This window comes from Dicentrarchus labrax, unplaced genomic scaffold, assembly GCF_905237075.1.
Source record: "Dicentrarchus labrax unplaced genomic scaffold, dlabrax2021, whole genome shotgun sequence".
In the NCBI taxonomy this organism is placed as follows: Eukaryota; Metazoa; Chordata; class Actinopteri; family Moronidae; genus Dicentrarchus; species Dicentrarchus labrax.
The window spans coordinates 16624955-16641007 of record NW_026136711.1 but is presented as its reverse complement, the minus strand read 5'-3'; the positions used below and the strand labels follow the sequence as shown (position 1 = coordinate 16641007).

Here is a 16053-nt window from a genome sequence, read left to right as displayed (position 1 = left end):
GTCTGTGCGAACTGTAGAAACATGATACTTTGTGTAGAGTTGAGAGATTATGCAATGACATTAATGACCGTCCAGCTAATTCCAGTCATGCATGTGGTGCAACGCTTATAGGCTGAACGCTGGGAGTTGGTCCCTTATTTCCAGAGCAGCCTGGTAGTGACAACTGCAGATTCCCTGTGTGTGTGTGTGTGTGTGTGTGTGTGTGTGTGACTGAGCGACTGTGTGTGTGGGAGGAGGAGTGAGCGTCGGTTCGGTGGCGGTGTGGAGAGATGGAAGCGGAGAAGGCGGATGCAGATAAGACTCGCTCTCGCTGTCCCCAAGACTAAGGACGCAGATAAAACGTGTCCTCCCGGATATTTTTCTGTTTTTTTTATTTTCCTGCCATGGTACTATGATCTCCGTCGTGCTCGCGGGCACCACCCCTCCAAACACACCCGTCTATCTCTGAGCTGTCAATCACATCACGCCGGGATTTCTACATGTGAGTGCATGGCGCGCCGGGCAGGGCGGATCTGCTCACGGGGTGAAAAAACGCCGGTTAATATGGATGAAAGGTCAACCATCATCTCAGCATTTCAGTCACTCTGATTAGGTAAGGTGGTAGAAAGCTTAAGGATGCACGTTTGATGCAAGATAAATGTAATGCAATGGGAATAAGGCGCGTACCCCGGGTTGCATAGGCTTGTCCGTTCCTACGGGGCGTTAATAGGCCCTCTTATCAGTTATTGTAAGTCTGTTTATCGGGCTTGTAACCCGCATATCCCCCCTCTGAATCCCGACAGCGACACTGTCCTATAGCGTTGCCGAGACCACAGAGCAGGGGAAGATGATGTGCGAGGTGATGCCGACCATCAGCGAGGGAGACTCGGCCGGTCCTCCCAGAGGTACCGGCGGCGTCCCGAACGGCTCGGACCAGGAGGCCAACTTCGAGCAGCTGATGGTCAACATGCTGGACGAGAGGGACAAGCTGCTGGAGTCCCTCAGGGAGACTCAGGAGACCCTCATTCAGTCTCAGACTAAACTGCAGGGGGCGCTGCACGAGAGGGACGTGCTCCAGCGGCAGATCAACGCCGCGCTGCCTCAGGTGAGGAACGGGGTGGGGGCAGAGGGGGGATTGTGGTGTGGAGGGTGATGGGTAACGTGCATAATTGGTTGTAGTAAGGTAGTCTAGGTCTACACTGACCTGTGTGAGGAGATAATAGCTCATTAAACATCTGGTGCTCTGGCTGGATTACCTACTGGGGTGAGTGGGTACCTGCTGGGCCCCAGAACTCATGGACGCACAGCTCCAGCCTTACTGTGTATCATCTGGTTTGTGCAAATGTAATTTAGAATTTGACTGGGAATATGCACCAGATAGCCTCAAATGAGCATTAAGGGGGACCCTGCAGGTCTTGAAGGGGTCCCTTTGTCAAAATCACATTTTAAGACCTTCATCATTTTCAGTTTTGTGCTCATACTGTATGTTGCATAATCGTTTCAAATGACACTATTCCTTGTTTTTTTCTGGATAACAGTACAAGTGGGTTGAAACATGGCAAGAAATCTGAAGAGCTAAACCAGTAAAAGTATTTAATTTACAAGGAGGAGGCCGGAGCAGTATTTCTGTAATAAGCTTGGATTTCCTACGTGTACACCTTTGCTGGGGACCCCCTCTAACACTCCTGCATGTCCCAGGATATCACCACAAGAATAACTGTGAAGATGATGGGCATATATGTGCACATAGCACTTCAAAAGCTCATAAGTGGCAGCATGCCAGAAAGGAGGATCTAAATGTTTAGTAGGTTGAAAGGTGGATAGGAGGTAGATGGGGGCGGGGGGGGGTTTACTCACTAGAAGAATGTTGACGGATTGCAGGGGTCTGGGCCAGATGTTGAGAGCCCTGCTGGTCAGAGAGGAGGGCAGGGCCCATCTATCATTACCTGAACTGAAAGAGTGTCACCTTTGTATGCAGTGACCTGCCTGTTAGTGGTAATGTGAGCAAAAGGAGCTGATAGTAAACTGGGAAAGTGAGTGCATTTGAGAGAAAGAGAGCTGAATAAGGGCTGTTGCAGTCACTGAGCATGACGACAATGAAGCCTCAGCACATAAAGCTGTGTTACCCTCTGACCCTCTGGTCTAAATGCGTGGCATGATGTCACTGTACGGTGTGTGTGTGTGTGTGTGTGTGTGTGTGTGTGTGTGTGTGTGTGTGGAGAAAGAGAGGGAGAGAGAGAGAGAGAACCATGCTGACGATGACAGCCTCACTGCAGCCTCTTGTGAAAGAAACATGGCCGCTTGCTAGTGTACATGGCCCTCGGCTGCTTGCTTCCACACATGCATACATGTCTGTGTTTGTGTGTGTGTATGTGTGTCAGGGGGAGAGAGAGAGAGAGAGAGAGAGAGAGAGGAGAGAGAGTGGGAAGAGGCTGTCATGCTTGTTTTCTAATCCTGCTTGGTTCAGCGTAATGTTTTATTCTAGCAATAATACAAGTATTAGTTATACAGTCATAGACCTTGGGGACATTATGCAGACATTATGACGGGCACGCACATGCATAAGCTGTCTCCTGCTCTCTCTCTCTTTCTCTCTTGCAAAACACTACACACACTCATGCACACACACATAGCAAACACAGCAGTGGTCATTTCCACACCAGCCACAGAGTGGAGAGATGATGCAACGGACAGTACAGTAGTGAAGTAATACTGAGAAATGAGAAAAATCTTCAGTTGGAATTGATTTCTGCACAGCTTTTCTTAGCTCAACTGAAGAATGAGGATAGTGTGGTCCTGATGCGTCAGTGGAAATTGCGCCTTGTAATGATGAGGGGGAAGTGTGGAAAAAATAACATACTGTATCTGATATCTCAAGTTTGGGTGTGATGAATACATTAGAGCAATGCCGGCGATGCTGCCGACCTCACCACCCTATACGTGTCAGTGGTAATTAGGCTGATTCGTGGCTGCGCTCAACATGACCATAGCGTGGTGTGTTTATGCCCTCAACTACAATACACTATCACGGCTCCGTTTGCTCTTGCCGCCTTTCCTGTGTAGCCCTCCAGTCAGCAGTGTCTACTGTGTGTTGTCGGTTATGTGTAATTTTTTCTCTGTGTGTGTTCAGTTCTCTCTGCTCCTGAGGTGTAGACTGATGTATGAGTGTTGGCACAGCAGGACAGCCTTTTTTTCGCCCAAATCCAACCACTCTTCTATTTCCTTTTGCCTAACAAACATTTGTCATCTTCACCCACCAGGTGTGTGCGTGCATGTGTGTGTCTGTGTGCGCATATTTGTGTTTTGCTGTGTCTTCTGTAGGTTTCCTGACTCCATGGGACTGGTCTGACCCAGAACTGTCAGATCTATGTCTCTCCTCCACATATACACACACAAACAAAGTGTGTGAGTGATTCAAAATTCAGTGTTCTTCAATGTCGTCATTGTTAAAAATGCATAGACCTACATCACCTTGGCATCAGTGTTCAAATTTATGTTTGCCTCAGCAGCATCATAAAAATGGAACAATGTTGCCATTTTACCACACACACACACACACACACACACACACGCACATCCAGAGACCAGGATGGATATGTTCATTAGCTGCAGAGAATAGAGTTTGAGATTAACATGTCAGCCCATTACAGTGCAAAATGCCTTTAATACAGCCCTCAGAGATGGGTTTGCCCATACACAAATTAGGTTTTAAACACACACAGACCCACGCATGTATGCTTGCACACATGCACACACATAATGCCTGTTCCTCTTCAGTGGGAGAAAAACTGTTCCGACACTGTCAAATGTAATGTGTTGTGAAGCGAGCGCGTGCACATATGTGTTTAACGCAGAGAGAGAGAGCAGACAGTGGGTGAACACTGTGTGTCAAATAAAGCAGGTCACTGTTCTTCTTCCATCAGTATATTCTTTGTAATATATATCTATATTATCTCCATATTCTATTATTAAGTGTTGTACAATGACTTGGAAAGGTACCATTGTTAAAGAGTTACTCTGGCAAGAGACAGATTTTAAAAAATTGTTTTAAAAAAATAGTTAAACATTTGGGGAAATAAGCTTATGTGCTTTACACTGCCACCCTGTTTTACCACTCTGTCTGTATGGAGTATGGAGTTGGAACCAGGAGGCAGTTAGCCTAGCTCTATGTCTGTTGCATTTAAATGTATGCAAATAATAATATCAGTTATGTTAATCTAGTGATTAGTATTTGTATTACTACGAACTATGTTTGATGAACAACAATTTAGTCTCCTATGATTGTTTGGAGCAAAAAAAAACGTCCTTTAAAACTATAATTCTCATTTTTACGTGTCTGTCAGGACAAATGAGCTACAATGTGTTATACATGTTGATTTTAAGAACTGCCGCTGTATCGTTTAACAGTGGACAGGGCCAGGTTTCCCTCTGCTTCTTTATGCTAAGCTAGGCGAACTGCGTCCCAGTGCTAGGTCCATACTACACACAGACATGAGATTGGTTTCAGTCATCTTCAGAAAAAAATAATGAGCCTTTCCCAAAATGTTGAACTGTTCCTAAGGGGGGAACCCCACCAGTTTTACTTGTTAAGATGACTTTTCCCAGAAGAGTACTCACTTTGTTGTATGATGTATTTTGTGGCTCTAAGGAGACCTTTCCAAAGTCTGAACCCAAGTGATGTCATCAGGGTTATCTCATTATCTGCTCATCTCATGTCTTTCAGGGAAAGCCTGCGTTGCAAACTAAAGATGTGGGGTATTCTAAGATGTGAATGTTCACCATGTAGGAAGGATGTCACTGTTAAGTTGCTTAATGGACATTGTACAATTGAGCATCTTTGAAACTTGATCTATACCAGGGCCTAAAATCAAGATCAACATCTGCTACTTCCATATAGAGGTTAAATAATGTTTGTGTTTATGTATTTTTCTCCTGTATAGTGACAGGATGACACAAAGGTAGTTGGGGTAGTTCACCAGCAGCTTCCATTACTCCGGTCAGAGACCTCCACTCAAAACACTGAACTATTTGATATTTAATTTTCTCTGTGAGACAACAGCATATCAATAGCCTATAATCCTCCATTTTTCAAAGGGGTGTGTTCCTTTATGATGAGATGTGAGTTTCATGGTGTGTTTGATGGTGGGTGAATGTGTGTTGTAATGTTTGGACACCTGTTCCAGTCAGATACAACACTGGCTATTTTTGCCAGCATACAAACACACAGAGTGAAGACACACACGCACACACACACACACACACACACACACACACACACACACACACACACACACACACACACATACACACACACAGACACACACGCACACACACACTACACACACACACACACACACACACACACACACCTCACTGCCCTTCCAAAACAACAACTGTCTCTTGTTCTAAATTCTAACCCCTCTGTATAAACTGAAACACAGCTACACACAAACACACAACCTTTTGCATGTTGTGTGGTTTACTCAAGCTCACACATAACACTGACCTGTCCTTTGAGCAGCAATTGTTGTTTTACAGACACATAAAACTCAAATTCACACACGCAAGCTTGGTCATAAACATTCACTGAGCCTCTATGAAGAAGCATGTGTGACATACGCCTCTGTGTTTATATGTCTGAGCGTCCCTCTCCGTCCTTCCTGTCTCAGGTATCAATGTCTCCAGGTTGGTGCATCTTCTCCAAAATCTCAATGTGACACTAGTTTGTTTGTAGGTTGGTTTCCTTGTATCTTTTTTTTTCTTCTTCATTCCTCCCTAGATTGTTTCTCCTATCTATGACCTCTTTCTCTCTTTCTTTCACACTGTCTGTTTATCTAACTCATCAATAACCCAGTAGTCCATTATCTGGTCCCTCAGACAGATCTCGTCCCCTCCTACTCGTGCCGCTGACCTTAGCCCTCAGCACAACACAGTCTATAAGGGAGGGAAGGTGACACAAATTGCTCTCTGTTTAAAGCTCTACCAAGCAGCCTGTGTTTATATGGCAACAGTCAGGCAAAGGTTATTTCCTCATTTGGTCTGAATGGAGATTTGGTTGAGGGTGAAAGTTAGTGAAAGAGATTAATTACTGTAGTTCTTCATTGAGACACATGCATTTTAAGTCATACCTCATACCTGAAGCTAGGCATTACCCAGTGCTCATCAACTACTGTCAACTGTCACACAACTCATTGAATGCATGCTCAAATTCATACTCATCTATACTTATTCTTTGATGTGGTTGTTTTAGACGGTATTTTATTAAGGCAGTCCCTGTTTAGCCAGCATTACAGATAAATTCAACAGCAGCTGAAAATCTTGTTTTTGCTGACATACAGTGGTTTAATTTCTCACCTCGCTGCAGTGAGGTACAAGTGTACCCCAGCGTGTGTCAGTATGCTGCAGCATCCCTATTGTGATTCCTGCTATGAGGAATACAGCTTATTCAATCCATGAAGATATCAGCCTAAAAATATGCAATTGCAAAAAATTGCAAATGCAATGATTTGTCGATGAATCGATTAGTTATCAGCAGCTAGTTTCATAATCAGTTAGTTGTTTTGAGTAATTTTTTTCAGAAAGATTGGCCAAAATTCTCTGATTTCAGCTTCTCAATAGTGAATATTTCCTGGCCTCAGTGGCAGTAAACGGAATATCTTTGGGTTGACAAAACAAGACATTTGAGGACGTCACCTTTGGCTTTATGGAAACACTGAACATTTTATGGACCAAACAACTAATCGATTAATTGAGAAAGTGGTCAACAGATTAACAGAATGAATACCAATATACAAGCTTAATATCCCCATTCTAATTAGATGGTAATAGTTTGGTCGGCCAGTAGAGAGCAGGGTATTTCACACTACTTGAACCAAGGCCAGCAGAAGTGAGCCTTGCAGGCTTGGTACTCAGCCATCTTAGTTACTGTACTAGAGGTGTGTTTTGCTTACAGGTACAGTGTGAGAGGGAGTGCATGTCAAAGCTAATAGACCTTACACTGCAGAGGAAGGAAGAAGAGCTCCAAGGTCCCCCTGCACTGTGTTTGAAGATGGCCTGAGATTATCATGACACACACACATTCAGCAAGGCACTATTACTCGGATCTGCACCCATCCACAAACAAACAATAACACACACACGCGCACCTGTGTTTCCTTAAATGTCAGCATGCGCCGTCGACATGTTGTTGTGAGTCTGCGTGTTTGTATGTGTGCAGGCAAGCATGCCCGCGGCTAGTTTTGCTTATGCATGGATGGCTGAGGCAACTTTGTGCACCACAATAGGAGAATATTGAGGAGACTGGGTGAAATTACCACATCTCATTGGTCTGCTACTGGAGTCCAAATCTTGTGCTATGTGTTATGTAAGAACCAAATACTGGAATTTGGGTTGATGTGGAGGAAAGTGGAGCATGAAGTGAGCAGCTGAATGTCACCAAGAAACCCTGTGAGAAAAGAGAGAGAGAGCGTCAGAGAGAGACTATGAGAGTAAAAGAAAGAGAGCGGGCAGTGTTCTTATGGACTCAACCACTGTAACTGTTTTTGACAAAAGCGGCTTGTTCTAAAGAAATTCCCATATTCAGGTGATTATACACTTATGAAAACATACCATATGAATATTATATTCCATTTCTTACAACAGATCCTCCTAAATGTTACACACTGGACCTTTAAGCCCCTAGGCCAAGAGGGCAACCCAGCCATTTCCAAACTAAACTTGTTCACCTCAGGGTTTAGACTTAAACATAGCATGGGTCTTATTTCATAGCTTTGGCCATCATTTATTTTGGTTATGATAACATTGTACTCACCAAGATGTGGCAACATTGCTAAAAAACAACTCAGACGGGCAGTCACATGACCAGAACAGGTTGGAAACAAGCCAAAAGTTTATTATCCAAAGAAATTTATTTTTAAGCGTCTTGGTAGCTGAATGGTTACAGCGTATTCAGGTTCACCCCTAAAAACTTTAAGCTACTGCATCTGAAATTGATAAGAATCCCTGATTTGATGGGAAAACTGTGTAGGCGTACAACTACAGCAAGTGCTGTATGTTAGGCCAAACTTGAACCTGGGCATTGGATTTTAAACATGTGTGGCGTTCCCAGATTTCAGAAATTGACTTGGCTAGTACAAAGTTTTAGTACTGAAATGAAGGCCTACACTACAAAAATAAGTTCAATGTTGTAATAAATTAATCCTTTAAATCTAATACCTTAACTTACCTACTGTTTTAATAGACCAGTCAGAAAGCTTCTGCTCATAGTCGTGGTCAGATCCTTAATTTCCTGTGAGAGAGAGGAAGAGACAAACTCAAGTAACCCCAGAAGAAGTGAGAAGTGAGTCTAATTAACAACATATCTACCTCCCAGCAGCTGACTGACATCACACCTCTCTCTCTGTCTGTGTCTTGTTCTTATCCTTTCCTCTCCTCCTGCCGCATCATGACAGCTTCAAATCATCTGTCAGTCTCTTTTCCTCCCCTCCTCAGTAGTTCACTCTACAATCCACCCTTTTCTGTGTATGTGTATGTATGTTGTTAAGTATGTTGTCCAGTCTTGATTCACCAAAAAGCTCTGACCGGGTCAGACTGGCCCCTGGCAAGGTCTTGTGCACAGCTTTCGGGCCCCTGAGCACTAATAGATTATTAGTGTGCGAAAGCTAGCTCCCCCACGCTGCCCTGCCACACCACGGCTTCAGCGCTCCATCTCTCAGTAGCATTCATCCTTCGCTCCCTCCATCCCTCTGCCAGTACCATCTGGCTCTCAGCACCAGGCACATTTAGCTCAGCCGGGCGCCAATTTGTCCCCCTGGCTGCCTGGGAGAGAGAAGGAGAGTGAGGAAAAGAAAAGGAGGAGGTGGAAAGAGAGGCCGATACATAGAGCAAGATTTAGCAAAGAGAGACAGAAAAATAGTAAGTCAGGGAAAAAAACAGAATCAAGTGTACCTGACGCTCCCCAGCAGCGAGGGACATGCTCTGGTAATGGGAAGAACGAACAGTCAGTGTGTATGTGTGTGTGCCAGTTCTCTCTGCCTGGTAATAAGAGCGGAGTGACTGGAGTTGCAGGACCACCAGAGGGGAAGGCAAGAGTAATGACAGAGGGAGGCAGGGAAGGACAGAATGAGAAAGAGGAGGAGGAGGTTTTCCAGCCAGAAGGTAAGCCCACAGCGGCCCTCCCAATGTATAACAACTACACTATTGGAACTCTGTCAGTTCCCTTTACCTCCTGCAACTCCCTCAGAATACAAGATAAGGCATCATTGTGGGGGGGGGATAGCTAGAGTGTGTGTGTTTCAGAAAAGTATGGGAGGGTACATCAAGGGTATGCATTCTAATTGAAATTGTAAAATCACCCACATGTGCAAAGAAACAGAAGAAAAACAAGACAATACATAGCCCCTTTTCCAAAAACACACTCTCACACACACACACACACACACACACACACACACACACACACACACACACACCTCTCTCACACACACAACACACACACACACACACACACACACCTAATAGGGGGGCTACATCTTCTAGACCCCAGCAAGAGACTTAAGCAGCAGCAGCAGAGGCGGCATCAGAAGCTAAGTCCCCGGCTGGACCCTTAAAGGGATTTAAAGAACTTCAAAATGCTTCATCTGCTCCATGAAATACAGCTTGTCAGTGTCTCACAACATAGCACACACCCCCTGCTGCTGACTGTCAATAACACCCACACATGCACCACCGCACACACGCGCTCAGAGATTTGAGAAAGTGTGGCAGTGCAAGTGAAATGCAGGATTTAGGAGAAGGACACTGTGGTAGGACAAATATTGCTCTATATAGCTAATGGCTCTCATGAAGCATATATGTTGTGTTATGTGAAGAGGCAACAGAACACGTGTGTTTATCTGTATGTGTTTACTCACTTGTGCTGAACTGGTTTCAGGATATGAATCTTGAATGTGCATCTGTGAATGATATTTATCCATAATAGAAAAGAATGAATAATTAAAATTAATGATACTTGTATAAGTAGCCTTTATGAAATGGCATGATTAAATAGCAAACATCAGTATTCAAGAGTATAGTGTGGTCAACTATCATTTTTCCACTATAGATGTATTATTATATTGTGAAACAAAATGTTAGAACTGATTTATAAAGAAGAAATTAGAAGAAGTTTTCTTTTTGCCATCATTTCCATTTTACTCAGGAGCTAAGATACAGTAGGGGCTATGAAACCAACAACAAAACAAAAATTCTAAAATGCTCTGTAGAGCTGAGGAACTGCAGAGTCTCATGATAATTATCTGTGGGTCTGTCACTATGAGTGACACCATTCATATAACATATAGTCATTTGATTCATTGTTAATATGACAATATTGATGAGTGCAGCTTTAACGCTCTTACCTAGACCACATGGAAGTGAGGGCCGGGGCTGTGCTGGGAAGGAGGTAGCTTTGCAGTGAAGTTTGGTAATAATTCATGTTCACTTTGTTTTCTCCTCCAAATAGGTTTGATTAAAGTGGATTGTTTGACAGGCATGTTTGCATAAAATGTTCATGTCATTGACAGAGGGATACTAAAAGGGGACCCAGGTTCTAAAACATAGATTATGATAATTCCCTCATATAGTACTCAATTAGTTACTCCAGGTAAATAGATGCTCTAGGTGCTGATTTCTTGCATAAGAAAATGGTTCAAGTGATGAATTGCCCAGACAGAGTCAGCACTTCCCGTTATTGTAACTGTCCAACTGGGCTGATACATCAAATACACACATACACACACACACACAAATGCACATATGCATAAACACACACAGAACACTCAGATGTGTCTCCCACAGAGAAAGATGTATGTATGTGTTGATGTGAATAAGACCAGCCATGATCAGAGTCCAAACATGGCTGGCCAGACACCAAAATACACATTGAGGATAAACGCATGATGACAATTTTACACTACTGAATAGACGCTATCTGAGGCTGATTTAAAGAGCATGAGTACGTACTGGAGAAAATAATAAGATATTTTTGGTGCACCTACATCCACAGGAAACTCTCAGATCGTCTTGTCTCAGTATTAAATCAAGACCCGTTTATTCAGCACCACCTACAACATGCCTCAGTTCTCAGCTGCAGTCTGTTATTCATTTACTTCCAGCTCCATTCACAGACATGTGGGTTGGTGCAGACACTCAAACGTGTGTGCACAGTTTTATACACACGCATTTACAAGCTCTATCCCCATTTCTTTGAGTTTGTGGTGAATTTGTTCTGACACTTCTTTTTATCATCTTTGGTTTAATTAGTTTTTGTGTTTCCTTGTTTTCCGTAAAGCACAAGAACCTGTTGTTTAAGTTGATTCAGTGAAGATCCAATATCCATATTGAGATTACGGACACACTGATCTGTTCTCTCTCTTCAAAGTCTCGGTCCCCTCCCCTCATTCTCTCTGACTCTCTTTCGCTCGCGCTCCCTCACTCTCTGTCTTATCAGTGCTGATGGCTTTAAGCGTGTGTGCTGAGAGGTCTATTAGTTAGCTATCGTTCTGTCAGATAATGCTTCATATCTCTCCGCTGGTTCACTGTACTTACAGCTTTGCCCTGACTGCGTGAGGTGGGATCACGGCTGCTGGGATATCAGATTGGGGCACAAACTCCAACATTCTTTAAAAAAAATATGTAGTACATATTATAAATATCTATTTGGTTGCAGCTTGTGATTGATTTCCCATGTCTTGGTGTTAGCTTGATGAAGCAAAGCTGGATGGATCTCAAAATGTTGTTAATGTTGTTAAATTAAGGTGGTTTATTAACATACCATGTCAAGTGGAAGTGTATGTGTGTATATGTCCTTTAGCTAGTGTGTGTGTTCATTGAACTGACCTAAATCAGCTCATTAAACTGGGAGGTCTGGTGAATCTTCACTCTTCACATCTCCCGTAGCCTGAGAACATTTTATTATGTCTAAATGAGGATATGCTTGTTCGTGCGTGTGTGTGTGTGCGCTCGCGCATGTGCATCCATATGTCTTGGTATTGCACTGTTTCAGTGGTACTAAGGAAACATTTCTTTTGTGATTTTGCTGTAAAGTCCATGTAGTACATCTAATTACAATGCTAATAGCCTGCATTGCAGCCACATTTTGTAATGTATGAATAACTGATACACACACACTCACTGTCATCTCCGTGGCCAGCTCTGTCTGTCGATGATGAAGGTCAGCAAGCATTGTGGTGCTCCATTAGAATAATGGGGGCTGTGACGTGGCCTGCCCCAGTGCAAGAAGAACATCATTCACACATAGCTGCTTTCCTCTCTCTCTCTCTCTCTCTCTCTCTCTCTCTCTCTCTCTCTCTCTCTGTTGCCGTACACCCTGCAACGTCTCTTCTTGCCCTCAATTCCACACTCCAATAGCCCTTTCATTTACTCATGCTAACTCTCACCCACTCTATCTCTCTTACACACACACACACCCAATCAGACTTAAAATACACAAACACTGACTCAGTGTCAGTCACATCAGGTTCTTCTTTGATGGTTTTTAAACGACTTGAATTTGGTTGAAAGATCAAGCAAGCTCATTGTAAATACCCTAACAGTAGAGAATATAAACAAATGCACTGAGAAATGCTTGTGACTATTTAATTGGAAATGGCCTGAGGTATATGCAATTGGAAATGGCCTAGATCTGGATAACTATAATTAGGCACCTGCAGTCAACTCCATTCTGTTTGACTTAAAATTGATGGTCTGTTTGCTATTAACATGCAGTACTTTGAGTCTGCCAGGACTTCTTCAACAGGATTTCTTCTGAGTTTCTAGATGGCCTTTAATACTATAGTGTACACCACAGTGCTCAAAGAGACAAAGTTTCTTTGGAGTCTCTGTAAGACAAGCAGTGCTAGGACGCATTCCCACCCTTATGTAGAGAAAGTTTAAATCCGTTCACAAATAAGCTTCATCATTTCAGTACAGTCAGTGGTAGTAGTATATTTAGTGTTTATTTTTGCTCAGTAAGGAAATATAGTTTAGTCTGGTTCACATATAGCTTTGTGTATATTATTATTATATATAATTTCCTTATCTTCTACTTCCTATATATATATATATATATATATAATGCTTTGCACATAATATATCATAATTTATCATACATTTTATAATATGGGATTTGTGTGGTGGATTTTTTATTTGCTTTCAAAACTCAAACACAAAAAAAAAACATAATACTGTAAGGTAATTTCTAAAATTATTCTACAAACATTTTCCAGTTCCGTTATACCTTTTAGCAATTTACAATGACATTACTAGTTGTCTATTTAAAAAAGTGTAAATCAGTTTCAATGTAGTCTTTGAAGTGAGCCAGTCTTACATGCCAAACAGCACTGCATGCATAACCATGGCAAAACAATGAATTTACACCTTTCCTATTCACTCCTGCTTCGTAGATGTGACAGCTGTGAGCTAACACCTTTCACATTTCACAGGGGAAACATAAAAATTAAATTAAAGTTTTAATTGCAACCACTGTGTACAATAGCGTGGTAACGAGAGGAGGAGTGGGCGTGCGTTCATCCCCTCTGCTCAAGTTTAGTAAAGGCTGCTAAAAGCCCCCATGGAAAGCCATTTTAATTTTGACACCATTAAGCATGTGTCCTCTTGCAAATGAGAATGAGAGAAGACAATTGTGAATGTGAGATGGACTGAGACAGAGAGGAAGTGCCTGTAGTTGGGTTACATAAAGGTCATAAGAAGCTCCTGAGCTTGCAGCAGACAGTGCCATCTCTCCACCCCCCTCTTCACTTCCGCTGCCATCCTCCAATATTCCTCTCCATCCTGTGCCTCTCCAGTTTCAGTCACATCCTTTTGTCATTGTGATCTGTTCATTTTTGCCTTCTCCTATCTGATCCTCCGTTTCCTCTCTCTCCATCTCTCGTTCTCTCAGCCAGTGCTGGCATGTCAGCATCTTGGGCACCCACAGATCTGTGCTTTAATTGGTCCAGATTGGCTGTGGACTTTCTGCCAGGGCAGTGGGTGCATTGTAGCATGTGCCATACAGCAGCCTACTCTTTTTATAGTGAAAGACTTCTATTTGATATTTCTTTCCTATTATCTCTTTTTTTAAAAAATCTATTGTCGGCTGCAGTCTGTTGTTCTCTATCTCTATACTGTTTCCATGGTTGCCAAATTACAGTAATAGACCTCCCTGCTCATAAACAAGTCAACATATTGAAGAGCGAGGCTAAGTGATAATGAGAGAAGAAGAGTGATACAATATTCAATGAAGACCTTTTAGATTGCTTTTATGACTGTTGCAATATTGATATAATCATGTAATGAAGTCATCATGTATGTAATGGAGTCAATGTATTGTTTTGATCCAGATCCATGATCTGTTAGCTTTAATATTCCTGCTGTTTTAACAAGCCATCCATCTTTACAGCCAGTTACAGATTAACCATTAATACTCAACTGCACTTGATCTTGATTGGCAAACCTCCATAAACAACTGGTCAAGTCCTTCCAGTCTGATTTAAAGCATTTGAACTGACACACCCTTAGGAAAGCCTCCACAGTTCTGCAAGCGAGAGTTTATTCTTTATTTCCATTCATGAATTTAAGCTACAAACTAAGCATAAAAGCTGATGTCACTGCTTCCAATGTCAAATAGTGGGCATTTATTATTACTGCAAGGTCATCTAAATTCGTCATCAGGATATTTTTATTCCTGTCATCTGCAAAATCACATCTCCTTCCCTCCCACATACTTGTGGTGCATCGTTGTTATCACACACACACGTTCACGCGTACACACGCAAACATAAAGACTACACATAACTCCCCGTTGGGAACAGATCCAGTTGGAGCTTGTTTAATGCTGACCCAACGGAATATACGTCCGTCTCTCCAGTGTTCCCCTCTCACCCTGAGGGAACGACGCCAACGAGTTCCACAATCACCCACATGCATCTACACACATATACTGTATATTCATCGATATCCTGCAGTCCTTCTGTCTGTCCTTTTACCTACTCAACATCTCTGCTCGGCAGTCTGTTGGCCAGTCGGACTCCATATATGCTTTGTGGGTGTGTTCACGTGCAGACTCAGGGTTTTCTCTCCCTTCCTCACCTCTTTAAAGCCCTGCAAATTCAGTCTCCATGGAAACGGGGGGGAGGGAGAGGGCGGGGAGGATGTTGACTTCCTGACACCTTCTGTCCTGTGGGACACCAACTGTCAGCAACTCCGTATGTTTGTGTGTCTGTGTGCATGTCTGCGTATGCACTCAAATGTTCTCACATGTAATTAATATGATACATACACAAAGATGACCTGCACGAGCCTCAGAATACCAACTGCAAGTCGCTACATAGGAAAAATTACATTTTAAATGCAAGTTATCTCAATTTGACAATTTGAAGGGTATTTGTTTCTGTGTTCAATGTGTGTGAGTTTTTGTTGGCATGTGAAGCTTCAGCCTTCATGGCTGCTTCTAATCAGCTGCCAAACCTGAGCGGCTCAGTGTGTTAGTGGGTCTGGCTGAAGGACTATGTGGAGGAATCCCCTGTTCACTGGGACAGGATGATGGAAGCAGTGATGGACCAGGAGAGAACAAACAGGAAGAAGCTATACTGGGTGGACTGTTTCATCCTCTGTTTACTTTGTCCGATCACTGCTGTGCTTTTAAATCAAAATTTGTATTGCAAGCCTGTAATCCTTGAGTGTGTTCATTCTAAAGAGAGTTGGCCAGAGCTTTTTTTAGGTGGCAATGCCAGAAGTTCACTGATTCCTTTTTATCAAATGAAAATATTTGTTGGTTTTCTGTGATAATAAACTGAATATCTTTGAGTTTTGGACTGTTGATTGAACAAAACACACAATTTAAATGAGTTAACTTGAACTCAATGGTGAAATTGGATATTTTTCTCTATTTTCTGACATTTTAAAAAAAAGATCACTTTACAGTGAAAATAATAGACGCAGTCCTAGAGTTGAGTTGAACTATAAGTTTGAAAAACTACCAGTGCTCAGAAACAACTCAACAGAAATTACAGCTGGGGGCGAAGAAACAGATGAGGA

At 42.6% G+C, this 16053-nt stretch overlaps 1 protein-coding gene and 1 long non-coding RNA gene across 7 annotated transcripts in view; one reads left to right on the top strand and one right to left on the bottom strand.

Annotated features, from left to right (window-relative positions):
• Positions 1–9592, bottom strand: part of LOC127371211 (uncharacterized) — a 97032-nt gene extending 87440 nt beyond the window's left edge. The window contains exon 1 of the long non-coding RNA XR_007886371.1: positions 9450–9592. This is a non-coding gene — a long non-coding RNA (uncharacterized LOC127371211). The remainder of the gene's footprint in view (positions 1–9449) is intronic.
• The window catches only part of ppfia4 (PTPRF interacting protein alpha 4), a 51348-nt gene continuing 35424 nt past the window's right edge, over positions 130–16053 (top strand). For 2 of the 6 annotated variants that reach the window (XM_051413860.1, XM_051413856.1), the window contains exons 1-2: positions 133–592; positions 783–1084. In XM_051413860.1, coding sequence (XP_051269820.1) covers positions 827–1084 — 258 coding nt within the window. In that variant the 5' untranslated portion in view covers positions 133–592; positions 783–826. Of the gene's footprint in view, positions 593–782; positions 1085–16053 lie in introns of all 6 variants that reach the window. The other 4 variants (XM_051413857.1, XM_051413859.1, XM_051413862.1 and 1 more) reach the window with 4 other exon arrangements.